This window comes from Chrysochloris asiatica, unplaced genomic scaffold (assembly GCF_000296735.1).
Source record: "Chrysochloris asiatica unplaced genomic scaffold, ChrAsi1.0 scaffold00106, whole genome shotgun sequence".
In the NCBI taxonomy this organism is placed as follows: Eukaryota; Metazoa; Chordata; class Mammalia; order Afrosoricida; family Chrysochloridae; genus Chrysochloris; species Chrysochloris asiatica.
The window spans coordinates 5620060-5639615 of record NW_006408624.1 but is presented as its reverse complement, the minus strand read 5'-3'; the positions used below and the strand labels follow the sequence as shown (position 1 = coordinate 5639615).

The following is a 19556-nucleotide window of genomic DNA, read 5'->3' as shown; positions in this document are numbered from 1 at the left end:
GTGAGCAAGTATGCATGGGCACATACTACAAACCAACAGAAATGATTCATGAAAGCGGCTTGTAAATGGTCAAGTGGTCCACAATGCCAGCAAGTCTCACCATGCTCTGTGATCATAAAGGAATGGGCTGGGGTGGGGTGGAGGATTCACTCAGGTATCCCCAGCACAGAGCCCCACACTCAGTAAATGTTGGTTGGAGGGCTGAGGAATATATATAAGCAACATACATAGACACTCAGACCACACATGTAGATACAGCTCTCACACTCGCTCTCCTGGCTTCTCCATCTACTAGAGCCTCCACAGGCAGAGGGGGTGGGTCCCTTAAGAAAAGAGCTCAGAAATGCCACAAGGTGGGTGGAGCTTTCTCCCCTCAAGTTCAGCCCAGATGGTGGCGCTCAATAGCCCCCTCCTCGCCCTCGAGGGCCCTAGCCCCTCCCACCCCCAATGTCTAAAACCCTCAGCTTGCACATAAATGACCTTCACTAGAAAGAGGTCGTATTCCACGTTTCCCAGCCGCTCCAAAGTCGGCAGAACTCTCCGAGGATTGTTCCGCCCCCCTGCAGACGCCTCGGAGTCCCAGCCGAGGCGCTCCTCACCAGCTCTTCCGGGTGGGTGGGATGGGGTTTTCAAAGTGGGGGACACCAGACTCTGAACATGTGGGGAATGCTGTTCTGTCTGCAGAAGCAAGTGCATAAGGAACCGATCGTTCAAGCAAAATCTATCTCCGTTTCCTTCCTGGCGTCCACATGGTTTCTGAGGCTCCGAGGAACTGCTAAGAGGGCGGGACCCTGTCTCCCACTTTACTCTCCTTTTCTTAGGCAGCAACCGAGATCGGGATCGACCCCGCCCTCCCGCCGCTCTGGGTCTGTGTATGTGCATGATGACGGCGGGGAGGCGGGATCGAACTGTGAGACACCAGGAGCTGCAGACACAGGAAGTGGTCAAAGCTAGTCAAAGCTCACCAGAGCTTGGGGCCAGGGCTTTGAACCCCTTTGCAAGTCCGGTGACACCGACCTGGAAACAAGGCAGTTAGCTTCCCAGCTAGCTCAGAGGCTCCAAGTGGCGTTGCCCTCCCGAGGTTTGCCCCTTCTCAAGTCACGCCCACATAGTGTACTTCTTAGGAATAGGGGGTTAAGGTCTAGCGCTCTGGGCCACTGACACTAGCTCAACCTCCTTCCCAGGAGTCCCGCCAGCGCTCAGCGCTGCCCCACCCCCACCATTTGGAGCTTGGTGGGACCCCTTCCTTCCCCCATCCGAGTTTGGTGTTCCGCCCCTGGCCTATGAAACTCCACCTCCCTACCCTCTGCTGGCAGGGATTGGTGGACTTCCCGCGGTGATGCCTAGTGATTGGCCCCCATGGATGATGGTGACCGGTGAGACCCCGCCCCTAGCAGGCGCTGGGGTCTGGGGGCCCAGCTTAGCGGTGCTGGGGCTGGCGCGGCTTTAGCCGCCGCTGCACTGACAGCTCCGTCTGCGGACCATGGAGACCGGCGCCGGCCCACACCCGCTGCGCCTGTTTGTCTGCCTGATGCCACTCTGTCTCGCGCTGATTTTAGGGCCCGGACGGCCAGGGACCGCTGAAGAAGGTGAGAAAACTGATGGTTGTCTTGGAGCCTAGGGTACCAACATATAGGGAGCTGGAGGACTGGGGAACTGGGGTGCTGGGGGGAGCCGTTGGAGGAAAAGGAGTCTGTAATTAAGATTTGCAGCAAGAGGACAGCGAGAAGCAAAGAACTAGAGAGACAGAGAAAAAGGGGGCTATGCGGGGGGCGTTGGGTAGTCTAGGATTGGAGACCTGGGAGGTTGGGGAAGAAAGAGACCAGCAGCCGCGGGAACCAGAGGCAGCCGTTCTGGTGCCGATGAGACGGACAGACTGAACGATTGCAAGTGGGAGATGTGGGGGCGGGGAGATGAAGACAGCGGAGGACGCAGGGGGATGCGAAGGTGAGATTCGGAATGTGGGGGAACGAGATGGAGATGGACTCGCGGGGAATAGAGGACCACTGTGTGACCGGGCAACAGCTCTGGTTGAGGTTGCTGCCTCCGGGCTCTGTCCGCGGTGCTTACCAAGGAGCTGTCCGCAGTGCTGAATTCGACGCGCTGAACAACTGGCTCGATTCTGATGTGGTGCTGGGGTTGCGGTTGCCGGCTATATCAGAACCGCGTTTTCCCTATGATTCTGGATTTGGGGCATATGCGCGTTCCAATGAATTCAGGTGCAAATGCATTTCTCGGGGCTGAATTCTGAGGAGCTGGAATCTGAGGCGTTGACCACATGGTTTGGTTGGCCCGCTGGATCTCAGATGCTTTACAGTATATAATTTGTATGTGCATTCAGTTGTGCTGAAATCGGGTCAGGTTTTGGCTACTGTGACCAGCGTCTCTGGGGACAACCCCCTCTTAGAGGCCCTCAGTTTGGCAACCCACCACCTTGCGTAAGCTCCAGATGAGTAACCTTCCATGATTTGGGATGGCCCTGGGCTCCTGTCTCTGGGTTGCCAGCTGTGCTGTCCAAACCAGTGCTTCTATGTGGCTAATACAGAAAGCAGGAATGCAGACTGCTGATCTGCTGAAGCCTCCTGGGGAAATTAAGTGACTCCAAGCTTCTATGGTGTAGGAGGCATCATGGCTTTATATATTTATAAAGGATCCCTGACATTTTTCAAAGGTAGCAATCCCTTGGAAAGGTTCTGCTGAGGAGATAAGGAATATTTACTTCTATCGCTGCTAGTAGGGTCTTTCTACCTTGGTTACCCCAGAGGTCCAGGGAGTCAAATTAAAAAGGTTCAGACCTCCTCCATTCCCCGTGATCCCAGACCTCAGGAGAACTCCTGAGTCTGTGTGAATTTAGGGGTGTCTTCAAGGAATCCCCGGACACACTCACATTCTTCCTCCTCATCTTGACATTTGGACACAATTTAGGGAACTTAGAAGAATGAAAATCACTGACCCCTCAATTTTAGAACCAGCCTTAAAATGTTTGCCATGGACTTTCTGGTAGACTGAATAATGACCCCTCAAATATGTCCACATCCTAATCCTGGGAACCTGTGAATGTTACCTTATATGGAAAAAAGGACTTTGCAGATGTGATTAAGGATCTTGAGATGGAAACATTGGTCTGCATTATCTGGGTGAGTCCAGTGTAATAACAATGGTCCTTATAAGAGGGATGCAGGAAGAGTCAGAGGACAAAATGACATGATGACAGATTGAAATAATGTACTTTGAAGGTGGAGGAAGGGCTAGAAACGGAAGAAGGCAAGGATATGGATTTTCTCCTCAGAACCTCCAGAACCAGCCCTTGACTTTATCCCAGTGAAACAGATGTCAGATTTCTGACTTCTAGAACTGTAAGAGAATTATATTTCTATTATTTTAAGTCATTAAATTTTTGGTAATTTGTTACACTTCTATAGGAAACAAATACAGGTTCCTTCCATACTTATTATGCCTACCTCTCTCTGGATTTTAGCTATGCATATTCCTTCCTGAATTTATGGAATGGGAATAACTTGTCTGTTTCCTTTACCACACTCCCTATCCTATCAGTTAGCCAATTTTGCAGTGAAGTCACCAAAGGATGATGCTACTCTTCTGCTAAACTGACCCTCTGGCTTTCTGACATCTGTCTTCTCCTCTCTGTAGTCATTCTTCTGGATTCCAAAGCCTCCCAGGCTGAGCTGGGCTGGGCTGCACTGCCAAGCAATGGGGTAAGTGTAAACCTGTTCCTGCTTGTCCTAGGAATCCCCTGGAGGTTGAGGGCTCAGTCCTGTTAGCTCTCCATGGTCATGTCAGACTGAAGTCCTCCTCAGAATGTGTGCTGTCTAGCAGTCCTATATTCATACCAGAGTGACCCATCAGAAAACATTGACTCTTCGGCCAGACAGTTAAAAAAAAAAAAAGACAAATGAAACTGGTTGTGTCTAGGAACAGAAATGTGGCCTCTAAATGGAGCCAATGCTGGACAGTGCCTTGTCAGGTGATGTTCTAAACAGTGAAATAGATCAATAGGTTGACAGAAGAAGCAAACATTGGAGTCTTATTTGGGATGGGTGCAGGGTGGTGGCAGTGTGGTGCAGTGGAAAGGTCACTGGGAGAAAACTGAAGATTCCAGACACATTTCTAGCTCTGAGACTAACTTGATGTACATATCTCCTTAAATCACCCTCCTTCTGAGGTCTCAGTTTTCCCCGTTATAAAATTAAAGGTAGGACTCAGCGATCTGCAACATCTCTTTCAGCTCTGTATTTTATCGTTTCATGGGTGAGTATGATATTGGGGTGGCAGGAGACGGTGAAATGATATGGGGAAGGAGGTCTTGCATCCCAAGTCACAGCCAGGGCTCCATCTTCTGGGGAAGCATTGGGTTTTGAGCTGCCCACATCTTTGTTCTTCTCCCAGTGGGAAGAGATTAGCGGTGTAGACGAACACGACCAGCCCATACGAACATACCAGGTGTGTAACGTGTTGGAGCCCAACCAAGACAACTGGCTGCAGACTGGCTGGATCAGCCGTGGCCGTGGGCAGCGCATCTTCGTGGAACTGCAGTTTACACTGCGCGATTGCAGCAGCATTCCCGGTGCTGCGGGTACCTGCAAGGAGACCTTCAATGTATACTACCTGGAAACCGAGGCCGATCTGGGTCGTGGGCGTCCTCGCCTGGGCAACAGTCGGCCCCGTAAAATCGACACGATAGCCGCTGATGAGAGCTTCACTCAGGGCGACCTGGGCGAGCGCAAGATGAAGTTGAATACAGAGGTGCGCGAGATTGGCCCACTCAGCCGGAGGGGTTTCCACCTGGCCTTCCAGGACGTGGGCGCATGCGTGGCGCTGGTCTCAGTGCGCGTCTACTATAAGCAATGTCGAGCCACCGTGCGGGGCCTGGCTGCGTTCCCAGCCACCGCAGCAGAGGGCGCCTTCTCCACTCTGGTGGAGGTGACCGGAACGTGTGTGGCGCACTCGGAAGGTGAGCCCGGCAGCCCTCCACGAATGCACTGCGGTGCTGATGGAGAGTGGTTGGTACCTGTGGGCCGCTGCAGCTGCAGTGCAGGATTCCAGGAGCGTGGAGACATCTGTGAAGGTATCTAGCAGACTGGGAGGTGTGGGGTGGGAATGTAATGCACAGGTGACAATTAGGAGAGTGTGCTGAGAGTCCACAGGCTGGAGGGGGAGAAGCTCTGAGCCTTGGAGCCAGGACTCTTGGCTTTTCCTGGAGCCAGGAGGCCAGCCAGGACCAATAGTGAAGTTACTAGAAGGTGAGGCAATAGGAACCTATATTTCAGTCACTATGATAAGCACCTCGTACAGGTCTTTGTTTTCACAGTGAAGCACGTTATCATTATTCCTATTCCGCAGATGAGAAAACAGAGGATCAGAGAGGTCAATACCTCATTTGCAAAGTTAGAAAACAGGGAACCAGGATTTGAATCTAGGTTTGGCCCAAATGCAAGTTTTATCTACTACACCATACTGCTTCCCCTATACATGGAAGAACTCTAGGGAAACCCAAGCTCTGTGAGCTAGTCAAATTGGTTGCATTATAGGAAATGAGTGCTCTATCACTGACAACAACAAAAAAGAGTCAGATCCTGGAAGAAGGAATTCCTCAACTCAAGAGAGATTGGGAGGTTGCACTACATGACTACTAACATCCTACCCAACTCTGATAACTGGAGTCATTATTTTCATGTTGGGTGGAGACCTTCATGTTGGGTGTTCTGTTGGGTTTGTGGGGAGCCTGAGGACAGGTCTCTCCTCTCCTCTACCTGTGGCTTTGGAGACTGGGATTATGGATGTGTGCACTTAATGCTTTATCTAAGCCAGATCCCATTCTGGATGCCAGGGCAACAGAAATGAATCAGACATAGTCCCAGCATTTGGGAAGCTCACAGTATAGAAGGAGAGATGTAAAAATTTTTAGATCACAAGATCTAAAAATTTTAGATACATGCTATATAACCAGAGGGAAAAACAGAGTGGTTGGTGGGAAGACAGAAGAGGAGGTGACAACACTTGCTCTCGTTCCCTTTTCCAATCATTCATGCAATGTGAATGGAAGACATGCCATCTGCATTTAGTGATGGTTTATTATATTTATATAGATAGCTGTCACCATCTTTTCTCTGGGGAACCTGAAGTTTATTGAGGGACTCAGAGACAAGAATCTTCCTGAGCTTTCCAGGTAGGGATATGATCCTCCAGTGCCTATTGCAACCTCTATTTCTGTACTTGCCACCATGGTACTGCAGCGATTTACTTATGTGCATTTTCACTAGGAACTGTTTGAGCTCAAGCACTGGGTCTTATTAATCTCAGCAGCTCTATTATCCATGACAGGATCTGATGTATAGTTGGTGCTTGCTTGAGGTTAATGGATGATTACCGTAGTGTGAGACAAGTGTGAAGAGAGGCTTGAGGAACCTCAGAGAAGGTAGAACACAACTTTAATGATGGAGAATTCTTTCCAGAATTTGTGAGAAGTTTCCCCCCAGTAATGCCCCCTCCCCAGGAGCAGAGAACATGTACGGGTGTGATGGGTAGTGGGTATGTTGAGAGGCAGTAGCAAATAATGAAGGGTTTTGAATGTTGGAATAAAGAACTTGAACTTTCTCCTTAGACCAATGGAGATGATTTGAGGCTAAGATCCAACATGTTTAGATTTGTTTTTTCAAAAGATCACTCTAGCTGCAATTGTGAAGGAAGAATTAAAGGGGGAGGGGACTAGCAGCTAGAAGACTAGGAAAGAGAATGGTGCAATTGTCCAGTCCAGGCTAAGAAACACAGGGTCTGAACTAAGGCAATCACAGAGATTGTTGTGATGAGGATCAATGTTTTAATGAGATCAGATCCACAACACTTTGTGACCATGTGATGCAGGAGGACAAAGGAATCCCGTTTGATTCATGTGCATGCTCTGGGGACGTTGAATGGACAGAGGGACTATTCTCTGGGGTATAGAACCCAAGAGGTGGATGGACATGTTGAATTTGTGGTGTCCGGGTTGCATGCAAGTGAACATAGCTAGAAAGGGGTCTGGAGCTTCAGAAGAGGTCTGGCCTTGTGGTTTGATAACCAGCAACACAGATACTACCTGAAGCTGTGGGTCTGGTTGGGACAGCCCAGGGAGAAAGTATGAAGTAAGAAGAAAGAGTGCCAATAATGAAAACTCTTAGAAAAGCAATATCTAATGGGAAGTCAGAAGACAAGGAGCTCCTAAGAAAAACACAGGGAGTGGTCTGAAGTTGGAAGAGAACCAGGAGAGTGTGACAGCATGAACAACCAAAGGAGATGGAGGAGTCCAGGAAGAAATGGTCTACTATGTTAGTGAGCTCTCAGGTAAGGCTAAGACTGGAAAATGTCCAGTTGGTGGCCTTGGTGAGAGCATTTCCATTGAGTTGTGGTGGGATGGAATAGGGAATGAGGGAAATTGACGTGCTAGAATCAGAGCCCATAAACCACTCTCTGTTGTTGTTGTTAAGTGCTGTCGAGTTGGTTCCAACCCATAGCGACCCTGTGTAGGGTTTCCAAGGAGTGGCTGGTGAGCCTGAACCACCGGTCTTGTGGTTCAAGCCAACTTTGCAGTGCAGCACATTTAACTCACAGTGCTATATCCAGACTCCAAACTGCTCTCTAGAGGCTTACATTTGAAAGGGGAGAAAGGGTGCTAGTTTAAGAAGGACATTGGGTGAAAAGATGATTTATATTGCAGATAGGAGAGACTGGTTTCTATGTTGAAAGGAAAAATCCAGTGGCGTTCCAAGTGGGGATGGTGGGAGTGGTCTGCCCCAGTGGGAAGAAGTATTTTATCACTAATGTCATTTAGAACTGTTGATGCATGTTGTTAATAAAAAGCACACTAACTAGCAGTCAGTTTTATTATTGATTTAAAATATTCTATAGATAGTGTACCCTTTCTGGCCCTCATCTGAAATGACCCTCATTTATTGCTTCTCTTCCTTGATATATCACTGGAATGAGCCAATGGCGATGGAGAGATGTAAGAAACAGGAAGGGAGATGTCTGATGGAGCGTACTCTTTAAGGAGATGAAAGGAAGGGAGCTAGAGTCATAGACTGTCCTTCAACAGGAGGTGGTTCATCCCCTTCTTTGGAACTGGAGGAAAGAAGAGGGAAGATGGGTAGGAATGAAGGTATTTGTGGGTTTGATGACCAGGTACTGAGGGAATTATCAACTGATAACCTCTCTTCTCCCTGTGAAGTAGAAGGGAGGCCATGGGTACCATTGGAAAGAATCTTGTCTGTTTTATTTACGAATGTGTCTCTAGAGTCTTGAACAGCACTTGACTCATAGCAGATGCTAAAAAATATTTGTTGAAAGAGTGTCAGGACAGGATGAAGAGTATTGGATTCTTTTTCTGGCAAATGAGAAAGAGTTGCTCAGGAGCTCAGTTCCACTTCTAAGCTATGCTGAGCTCCCTTCCCCCAGGCTGAGGCAGGACAAAAGCCATTTGGAATGACATCAAATTTACCTTGGGGAGTAAGGAGTTGGGAGTTGGGAAGAATGCCAGGGAAAGCCTCACAGGGGAAATAAGAGTTCATCAGGAGGGAAGGAGCTTAAGGCATTATAGGACAAGGCCCAAAGGTGTGTAAAGAAGGGTTCCTGTATAGCTGATGATGAGGATAATGCATAGCAGTGGGGAGCTGTTGGAGAGTTTTAGGAAGGGATGGGAATGATCAGATTTGTATTTAGAAAATTAAGGCCTTCCAAGTGACTTCTCCAACTAAGTAAACACCCCTTTTTAAAGGGAGATGGATCTGGTGGTAGTAGTGATTGTTGCTGTGTGCCATCAACTCATAGCAAGTTTGTACAGGGCATCCCAGGCTGTAAATCTTTACACGAGCAGAAAACCTCATCTTTCTCCCACGGAGAGACTGGTAGATTCAAACTGCTGACCTTGCAGTTAAAGCCCAGCTCAGAATCCACTACACTATCAGGGCTCCTGAATGGATATGGAAGAGAAGATTAAGCCAGAATTTTCTTTCCTCCATCTTGCTTTTTCCTTTAGTGAACATAACTCCAATTACCCTTCACCCAGAAACTGGAGGAATTATTGAAAGAATTGGGGCCGTTTCCCTGGTGGGGGGGGGGGATTAGAACAATCTCTATTGGATTGTCGTGGAGCACAGGGAGCTGAGCAGATATGTTCTTTATGGCTCCACAAAGAACAGAGAGACCCTGAGAGAAAGTGGGAAAAGGGGCATTTCAAACATGGAGGAAGAGTTTTTAACTGCCAGAGCTGTTCAGTAAAGGCAGCCTCATAAGGTGATGAGTGAGTGCCCCATTACAAAGTATATACAGCCAAGACTGTGTGGCTACTGCAAGGACAGCCGCAGGAGGACATCCTGGGGGAGGTGAACTAGATGACCTCTGAAATTCTGACTCTGATCTTGAGGAAGTAGGGGAGGGACCAACAGTCAGGAGTTGCCTCCTGAGTTTGCCCCTCAACATAACCTCTCAAAGTAGTTAACCGCTGCTCTCTGTGACAGGACCACCCATTTCTAGAACTGTAGCCACCTCCTTACCCCCTGCCCCACCCCCACTCCAGGACAGGAAAAGGGAGCCTGTGAGTTACTGCAAGCAGACTATTTCTCCGGGACCCTCACCCTCTTCTCTTATTTCACATCAGGATAGGCAGGCCATGGCTGATGGTTCCTTGAGGCCAGAAGGCACAGGGAGTGGCACAGCTCAAACTGGAGCCAGGCCTTCTGAGTCTCAGCCTGGGTTCCTGCTGCCTACAAGACCATGATGTCAGCTGGTCCCATGCATTGTTCCAAAGGCAGGGCCTTCTAAAGGCTCCTGGGCGGCTGAGGCCCTCCCTAAAGTTGTGTTGCCCAGGATTCTGGGCCAGATGGATCCTCCCAACCCTAATCCTTCCAAACAGTGGAAATCCCCAGCTTCCTGCTCTGCATCCATTGTACTGTACTGTCTTCTTGGAGCTGGAGAGTAGCTTCCTTTCCTTCAGCAGCTAAGCTAGAGGGAAGGGACAGAGAAGTTCTGGTGAGGGCCAGGGAATAAGGTGAGAACCATCCCAAACCTGAGAGGAGGGACCATGAGCCTCTGCCTTCCTTCCAAGCCCAGCTGGGTGTTTAAAGTGGGTGTTTGGCAGTTTCCACTTCAGGCCTGTGCAGGAGTCACAGTAATTACTATTATTATTGTGTAAATGTGGTTGGCACTGAGCTAAACAGTTTACATGTTTTATCTCAGTTAATCCTTCAAAAACTTTTAGGGGTAGGTGCTTTAGACAAGAGGCAACTTAGGCTCAGAGAGGTCAACCAACATGCCCAAGGCCACACAGCAAATAAGTGGTGCAACTCAGCTGCAAACTCAGATCATTCAGATAATCACAGTGGAAGAACTGAGATGACAAAATTACAGCCAGATCTGACTCATTCTTCTTCTTCCTTGGCTTATGGTGGGAGGCTGAGGTACATTAATCCCCAAGTGGTGGTGGTGGTGGGAGGGTGAGCTTTGACAACAATGTATGTGTGTGTGTTTGGATCTCAGAGTATTTGATTTTGTGTAACTAGGAGTATGTTTCTTTGTGGAACTGTCCTTTGAGGCATTCTCTCACACACTGGAAAGTTTGGTATCAGGAATGGGGGTGAATTGAATTCATTTTCTTCCCGTGGGCATTAGGGCAGTATGGTGTCTGCTTGGGTTCAAATTCCATCATTTACTAGCTGTGGGTCTTGGGGCAAGTTACTTAACCTCTTTGAGCCTTCATTTCCTCATTTTAAAGATGTGGATAAAGTACCTCTCAGGTTGCTGTGAGAATTAAATGAATTAACATAAGTAAAACACCCCAGTGTTCCTGGTACATATTCAGTGCTTGTTAAGTGTTAGGTGGTGACGTGGTTAAGCTGCTGCTGCTAACGAAAAGGTCTGTGGTTATGAGGGCAGTCTGCTTCTCGGCCTCGCAAACCCTATGGGGCAGTTCAACTCTATCTTATAGGGTTCCTATAGAACCCATTCTACAAAAACAGGTTATGGTTTTGGTTTTAAGGGTTAGGTGTTATTGGGATGTTCAGTCAGGAGCTGCCACTCCATGTTGTAGTCCTGGTTCACAATTCCAGGATATATCTCACCTAAAGAGCAGCTAAGTGGGGGATCAGGTAGCTGGGGTAGGCTGCCCTTGCTCTGACACAGCCCCTCCCCGCAGCCTGCCCCCCGGGGTTTTATAAGGTGTCCCCGCGGCGCCCCCTCTGCTCGCCATGCCCAGAGCACAGCTGGGCCCTGGAAAACGCCTCCACGTTCTGCGTGTGTCAGGACAGCTATGCTCGCTCGCCCACCGATCCGCCCTCGGCTTCCTGCACCCGTGAGTCCCGCTCAGGGCTGAGTTCTGGAGGGTGGAGGTGGGGCGAGGCCGAGAGGTCGGTGAAGGGCAGGGGGTTCTGCACCTGGGAGCCTGCGGGTGGACATGGGGCCAGCGACCCGGACGGCGGCGGGCACTAGGGAGGGACCCTGGGGTGGGGTGGTGGCCAAGGTGTAAGGCCCAGGATAACCTGGAGAGTCCAGGCTGAGGGTTGAGGTTCGGATTCTAGGCGGATCACAGAGGGGGGCGCCCCGGCTCACCGCATTCCTTGCCCAGCCACGAAGAGGGATCAAGAGTGCAGGAAGTCCCCTAGGCCGACTCCTTCTACCCTTGGGTTCTCGTCCCTGTCACTGGGACCCCTTACTAACCTCTCCCCACGCCTCTATACTGCCCCCTCCACCCTCTTCCCGCCCCCTTACTGGCCCCTGCACTCCTGGTCCATGTCACCCATCCCTGAGCCCTCACTGACCGCGTCCACGCCACCCCAACCCCCGTCCCAGTTCACGTGCTGACCTCCCTGCCCGTCCCTCCCCCGCGTCCCCTGTGCCGCCCCAGGGCCTCCGTCGGCGCCGCGGGACCTGCAGTACAGCCTGAGCCGCTCGCCGCTGGCGCTGCGGCTGCGGTGGCTGCCGCCGGCCGACTCGGGAGGCCGTTCGGACGTCACCTATTCGCTGCTGTGCCTGCGCTGTGGCCGCGAGGGCCCTGCGGGCGCCTGCGAGCCGTGCGGACCGCGCGTGGCCTTCGTGCCGCGCCAGGCCGGGCTGCGCGAGCGCGCCGCCACGCTGCTCCACCTGCGGCCCGGGGCGCGCTACACCGTGCGCGTGGCCGCGCTCAACGGCGTCTCGGGCCCTGCGGCCGCCGCCGAAGCCACCTATGCCCAGGTCACCGTCTCCACCGGGCCCGGGGGTAAGGCCGCTCCGCGCGCTGGGACGCCCCCACCCCCAGAGAGACACCCCTTCCTCCCGCACTCCACGCCTTCCGGTGGCCGCCTCCGTCCGTCCGTCCCACACGGAGCCACCCTAAATACACCACTGTGTAAATGTCGCCTCAAAATGAAGACGACGAAGTGACCACAGAAGCCCTGACCCGGTGATTCCCACGGCGGGGAGGGGTGTCATCCCGTTCCTGCAGTCCGTCGTGGAGGGATAGGGGTGCGGGTGACTCCTTGTCCTTAGGGCAAAGCGAGGATGCGAGCTTTCCCCAGACTCTGTTGGAGCCAAGGGCACTTCGCCTTCTACGAACTTTCTTGCAGAAACCCTTTGTCTCCTACCCAGTTCTTCAGTTTGCTTTGCCTCTAATTTCCCTGGAAAAAAGAGGGATAGAAAGTGCCTTAATCTCCAGACATTCCTTTAAGACCATTTTAGTAAGAAACATTATCAGACTTCCTTCACTCTCTGACTCCATCCTTCCGCCTCTACAAGGATTTTGCTGGGTAGAACAAGGAAGCACACAGGGTCAGGCTATGTTGTTACCTCAAGTGTCTTGGAATCAATAACGACTCCGTCTTTTCCGTGTTGCGGTTGGTGAATTTGAACCGCTGACCTCTTTTGTATTACATCTGTCTCATTCTTGACATACATGTTTGATTTGTCTTTCAGTCGGCTAAGGTATACCTTCAAGTAATTATTTGCAAAAAGGATGTATGTGAGTGGTGTGGTTTCTGAGTCTTAAGTCTGAGAACTTTCTTTTCCTGTTATGAATGAAAGATAAACTAGTTTGGGGTCCTACTTACTTGTCTTCTAACATGTATTGCAGAGGAGAAGTCTGAGGCCAGGGTAATTTTCTTTTCTTTTTTTTTTGGTAACTTTTTTCTCCCCTATGAATGTTTGGGTAATTTCTTAACTTACTGATGGAGGTCAATTGTTTAACCAATATGGATCACTTGTCATTGAGTTTGGTGGGAACACAGTAAATCTTTTGACCTACACAACTTTCTTTACCATCAAATGAAAATTTCTTTCAATTATCATTTCGATTGGAACTCTGATTGTTCCAACATATGTTATCTCTTAAGAATCTAAGTCTTAGGTTAGATACATCTGTTTCTGATTCAAACTCTTACCATTTTCTTTCTCATTTTCAGTATTTAGTCCATTTTCTCTGCTTTTTGGGGAGTGATTTCCCAATTTCTCTACTTTTTTTTTTTTTTTGAGCAACACTACCTCCATACTCTGCATTTATTTGCATTTACATTTTTTTGAAATTCAGTATAGAAAAAGAAAAAATCCTATCATCCTATAACCCAAAGATAAACAACTATTAATATTTTTGGAGTATATCCTTCCAGAATACTTTTTTGTTTTTATCTCAATGTCTGTATCTACTGTCAAATCCCTTTAAAAATAAAATATGTAGCACATTTTACATGAATCATAACTGTTGTTTTGATATGTACCGTTGAGTTGGTTCTGACTCACAGTAACCCTATATAGGGTTTCTGAACCTGTAAATCTTTGCAAGAGCAGAAAGCCTCATCTTTCTTCCACGGAGAGGCTGTTAGGTTTGAACTGCTGACCTTGTGGTTTGCAGTCCAGTGCTTATCCTACAGAGCCACTGCCATCCCATTGTTTTGATATGGTTGGGTTTAAAAATAATTTTAAGGAAATAATCTTCTACTTCCACTATACTATAATAAAAGTACTAAGCTTCCATTGAGTGTAGTTCTGTGGTAGGCACTATACGGTATGGTTTTCTACATTAATTAATTTACATGGAATATTAATATTTCAGATGATGAAACTCTGAGGCCCAAGAGGCCAAGTGAATTGTCCAAAGCCACTCATTTATTAAGTAGAGAAACTGGTAGTATTCCTTTGTGTGTGTGTGTGGTATAGCAATATTTCATTGTGTGGATATACAGATTTCCTCCACTATCTTAAAATAGAGTATGCCTAGGAAATGAAAAAGTTTCTTAAGTTGAAATGGTATGAAGTGAAGAAGTACTTAACCACTAGTTTATATAGGAAAAATTGTTGATTATGCCCAGACCTCCAACATAACTTACTAAATTATACCAAATAACACATAAAACCCCAAATACCATTAACACAAAATGTTCACAGACATGGTTCAAAGCAATGACAACTGACATGCTGAGTGTAGTTCCCTAGGAAGGAGCTTGGCGACATCACTCTTGCTGCTCAAGGCAAGCACTACCTCTTTAACTTAATTGTGGATTGCGAAACAAATGCTGAATGCTAGTATTGCTTTTCACCTTTTTTGTAAAAGTGAAAATCTTTAGATTTCTTTCTGTTAGAAACAGGTACTAATGTAGGTCTTACATAAAAGTGAAGTGGTGTAAAGCAAACTTTGGAAAAGTAGGGGACACCTATACTATATTTTCTTATTCATTCAATATCCTTTGATGAATAGTTGGGTGGGCTGTTTCCCCTTTGGGGCTATTATGAATAATACTGCTATAAACATTCATTTACAAGCTCTTTGGTGTGAGCACATTTTCAATTCTCTTGGATATATACCTTGTTGTTAAGTGCTGTCGAGTCAGTTCTGACCCATAATGACCCTGTGTAGGGTTTCTGAGGAGTAGCTAGTGAGCTTGAATCACTGACCTTGCGGATCAAACCAACTTTGCAGTCCAGTGCATTAACCCACAGTGCCACACCAGGATTCCTAGAGTGGAATTATTGAATAATATTGTAACTTTAAAATTTTTTTGAGGAACTGCCAAGCTATTAAAAAAAATCCTCATGCACCGTTTAAAACCCCCCTCACAAGCAGTGTCTGGAAATTCCAATTTATCCACATCCTCATTATACTTTGTATTGTTTGTCTTTTTTATTATATCCATCCTGTTGTTGTTAGGTGCTGTGGAGTCAGTTCTAACTTTTAGTAACCCTATGTACAACAAAATGAAATGTTGTCCAGTCTTACACCATCCTCACAACCATTGCTATGTTTGGGCCCATTGTAGCTCCTGTGCTTCTCCATCTCATTAAGGGTTTTCCTCTTTCCTTCTTACCCTCTGCTTTACCAAGCATGATGCCCTTCTTCAGGGACTGGTCCCTCTCGGTAACATGTCCAAAGTACATGAGACAAAGTCTCATTCCGACTGTACTTCTTCCAAGACAGATTTGTTTGTTCTGGCAGTCCATGGATAATCAATATTCTTCACCAATACCGGAATTCAAAGGCAGCAATTGTTCTCTGGTCTTCCATACTCTGGTTGTACTTCTTCCAAGATAGATTTGCTTGTTCTACTCACAACCCATGGTATGTTCAAAATTCTTTGTCAATACCATAATTCAAAGGCATCAGTTCTTTTTTGATCTTCCTTATTCATACTCCAACTTCAGCATGCATATGAGGTAAGTGAAAATACCATGGTTTGAATCAGGCATATCTTAGTCCTCAAAGCGACATCTTTGCTTTTGAACACTTTTTCTTCATTCTTTTTCTTTTGAATCAGGTGAAGGCTTACAGAGCAAATCAGTTTTTTATGTAACAATTCATACACACTTTGTTTCATTTCATTGATTGCAATTCCCACAGTATACATCACTTATTCCACTTCCTCCCTGGGTTTCCTGTTTCCGTTCCTCCTTCTTTCCTAACCCCTTCTGAGCTTTGTCCTTGTGTAAATGCTGCTCCATTGGTTGCAAATGGCTGATTATTCTAGGATAATACCTAGTGTTATTATTCTCCCTGTAGACCTAAATATTGAGCCAAGGGGAGAGTTCAGTTTCAGACCGGAAGGGTAGCTAACAGCCATAGTGTCAGGGGTTCAGCCAGTTTCTACCCAATCAATAAGCCTGGTCTTGTTTCATGATTTTGAATTTTGTTCTATCTTTTTCTCCCACTCTACTTAGGACTTTCCAATGTGGTATCTTTCAGAGCAGTTGATAGTGGTAGTCAGGCACCAACTAGTTATTCTGGTCTCAGGGTCGTGGAGGCTGATGTTTATGTGGTCCATTAGTCCATTGAACTAATTGTTTCCATGCATCTTGACTTGTCTTCACTCCTCTTTCCTCTGGACTGGGAGAGACCAATAGTAACACTTTAGATGCCTGTTCAGGAGCTTGTAAGATCCCTGTCACTACTCACCAAAGTAGGATGCAGAACATTGTCACTGTGGACTATGGTACACTAGTTGACCTTGGTGTTCCTTGAGACCATGGACCCCCAAACCCAACGACTCATTCCCTCAAGGTGTTTGGTAATATCTAAGAAGCTATGGTAACTTTGTCCCAGTATGCTCCACCATATTCATGGATCTATTTGCAGGATAGGTAAATACACATGTAGAAATGCTCTGTCATTTGTATCACATACATGCGTTTGTGGATCTAGTCCCACTCTTTCTTCAACACCTGCTCAGTCTGCATATCTATTCGTGCATTCACTCGTGGATCACCGTTATTGCAGGGTAGTGTATATAGCAGTATTTACCGCTGTTGCCTTTAACTCTTGCACTCCTCCCAGTGTCTTCCCCTGCCTCCATCATTTTTTTTTTTTTGATGACCTCCCTCTTATTGTAAAAGAAGTCATTTATAAAAGGATAGATAAATATTGTATGAGACTACTATAATAAAAAGGAAAAAGACTTCCACACTAAAAGAAACATTCTTTGATGGTTATTAGGGATAAATGGGGAAGGGAAGGAAAACCATTAACTAGAAGATAGATGTATATTAATGTAGGTGAAAGGGAAGACTTTTGAATGCCTTCAAGAGGTTTTTTGTTGTAGATTTGCCCAATGCAATATGTTGTTTGATTCCTTGACTGCTGCTTCTATGGGTGTTGGCAGCCATCCTAGTGGGTGTGGAGCAGTATCTCATTGCATGTGTAGCTGTTTGTTTGGTGGTACTTCTCTAATGACTAATGATGTGGTGCTATAGGATAAGCTCTGCATTGGTGACCTCAGGGTTAGCAGTTCAAACCCACTAACTGTTCTTGGAAGCCCTACTTGATGGCACTTAACAACAACAGATGACTTATGGTGTTGAACATCTTTTTCATGTACTTACCGACCATTGGCAAATTGTTCATCTGTATATCTTTTTTGGAGAAATGTCTATTCACATCCTTTGCCCATTTAAAAATTGGGTTATTTGAATTTTTATTGTTGAATTGTAAGGGTTCTTTATATATTCTGGATAATAAACCCTTATTAGATGTATGTTTCGCAAATATTTTCTCCCATTCTATGGGTTGTTGTTTTTTTTCTTGTTTGATAGTGTCCCTTTTTTTTAATGTTTTATTGTGAATTATGTGATAGTTTACATGGGAGAACATTAGCTTAACATTCATCTTATTGTATATTGTTTCATTGCCATGGTTTCAATCCCCTCAATGCATCATCAAAAAACCAAAGGGTATATACCCTGCAAGCCTGCCCCTCAGTCGTCAGCACACAGCCCCTCTCCCTCTCTGGGTCTAGAGTCCCCAGCCGCTCCATCTCTGCACCTCATCATCTCTGCCTCCATCTCTGGCGTCATTGCTTCTCTGGGTAGGGTCCCACACTCCGCTCTTCTCCCTTGATGGTCCCAGGGACCTCTGCTCCTGGACTGCAAAGTCAACCACTTCCCTCCTTTTGCTACAAAATGTCCACCTTTACATTTCCAATCCTCACAGTCAGTCCTGATAGAAATCATTCACTATTGTACCACAAGAGTCCTATCCATATCTCCTTTCATCAGCCCCGCCCAGACAGATTGGACACTACTCAGTGGAGATTCTACCTTCCTCCGCGCCCTCTGGATCTAGGTTCCCTCTTGAAAGCTTGTAAGCTAGTCACTTCTTGCCTTTGTAGCCCCCCCATTTTGGGTAGCCAATGTCCAAGTTGCCCACCCTGTCTACCCTGTATATTGAGCGGGTGGGAATGGTCCTTGCTGTAAAGATTTGTTCCCTCTTTTGAACTACTGCATCCATAGGTGTTGGTCAAGTTCATCAAATTCTATCAGATTATTCTTTTTTCCCTCTTCTTTCTTCTTCTAGTTGAGTTCTGATCATCCAGCCATTGAAGCCAGGTCAAGTGGGTATTATCTGCAAGTGTGCATGTTCTTGTGCATATGCCCTCACTTCTTATCAGCTGGACACTTTACTCTCCACTCTTGTCCTCTGTGGCTATGTCACTGACTCTGGGCCCAGGAGTCCCCAGGTCTTGCCACATTGCTGGCCAACCAGGTCTGCACCTGGGTTCACAGGAGTCTATTGAATGTGGTAGGACTTAGCTCGCAGCTTCATTGCTGTTGTTCCCTCACTTCCCCTTATGGGTGACCAATGTGGTCACTAGTCAGACTGCATGCCTGCTTGTGTATTCCCCTTGAGTCTTAGTCTTGGAAGGGGGTTTGCCCTAAGAAGACCCGACCTGTCGGTCTTTCTTTCAAGGAGTATCTTCTGTTCTTCTAGCTGCTCCAGGCTGGGCTGCTTGTCCTTTCAAGTGGAAATTTCCCACCTCAGAAGATTCTAGATGGGGTTCAGGATTCTACCTATAGTCTTATGCAATGCAGAGGCTCTGCAGGAAGCCTCCTTCATTAGGCAAGTTGTAGCCCCATTTTAGGTATTCCAATCAGTTATAGGCAGAAGATGGACTCACAAGATTTCTATGGTGATATTTCTGGCTATTCCTTTCTCTCCTCTTCAAGTGTCTATTTTACAATGGTATGCAAGGAAACCAAGTTTCAAAGGACAGTCAAGCATCTTAACATTATTTCCCCCCTTCTGTCGATTCAAACCATGCCTCAATCCCTGTATCTCAGAGCCCTGTTGTTCCAAGGTTGTACATACATAATTATTTACCTCTGTCCCACACAGCCCATGCAAACGTGCCTAACTCTTCTCCCATCGCCTTGTTCTTCCATTCTCTGATAGTGTCCTTTGAAGTCCAAAAGTTTTCAATTTTGGTAAGTCTGATTTATCTATTGTTTTCTTTTCACTGCTTGAGTTTTTTATATCAGACCCAGGAAATCATTGTCTAATCCAAGATCACAAAGATTTATACCTATGTTTTCTGGTAGAATTGTAGTTTTGACTCAAACTGTTTTGGGGAATATGTTTTCATTTCTAGGTGGTGGTGGTTAGGTGCCATGGAGTCTGTTCTGACTCATAACGACCCTGTACAGGGTTTCTGAGGCTGTAAATCTTTATGGGAGCAGAAAGCCTCATCTTTCTTCTGCGGAACAGCTGGTAGTTTTAAGCTTCTGATCTTGCAGTTTGCAGCCCGATTTGTAACCACTATGCTACCAGAGTACCTTCATTT

At 47.0% G+C, this 19556-nt stretch overlaps 1 protein-coding gene across 1 annotated transcript in view; it reads left to right on the top strand.

Annotated features, from left to right (window-relative positions):
- Positions 1-1396: 1396 nt before the first annotated feature.
- The window catches only part of EPHA10 (EPH receptor A10), a 45730-nt gene continuing 27570 nt past the window's right edge, over positions 1397-19556 (top strand). The window contains exons 1-5 of the mRNA XM_006867551.1: positions 1397-1589; positions 3652-3716; positions 4408-5086; positions 11186-11341; positions 11894-12244. Of these exons, the coding sequence (XP_006867613.1) occupies positions 1484-1589; positions 3652-3716; positions 4408-5086; positions 11186-11341; positions 11894-12244 (1357 nt within the window). The 5' untranslated portion in view covers positions 1397-1483. The remainder of the gene's footprint in view (positions 1590-3651; positions 3717-4407; positions 5087-11185; positions 11342-11893; positions 12245-19556) is intronic.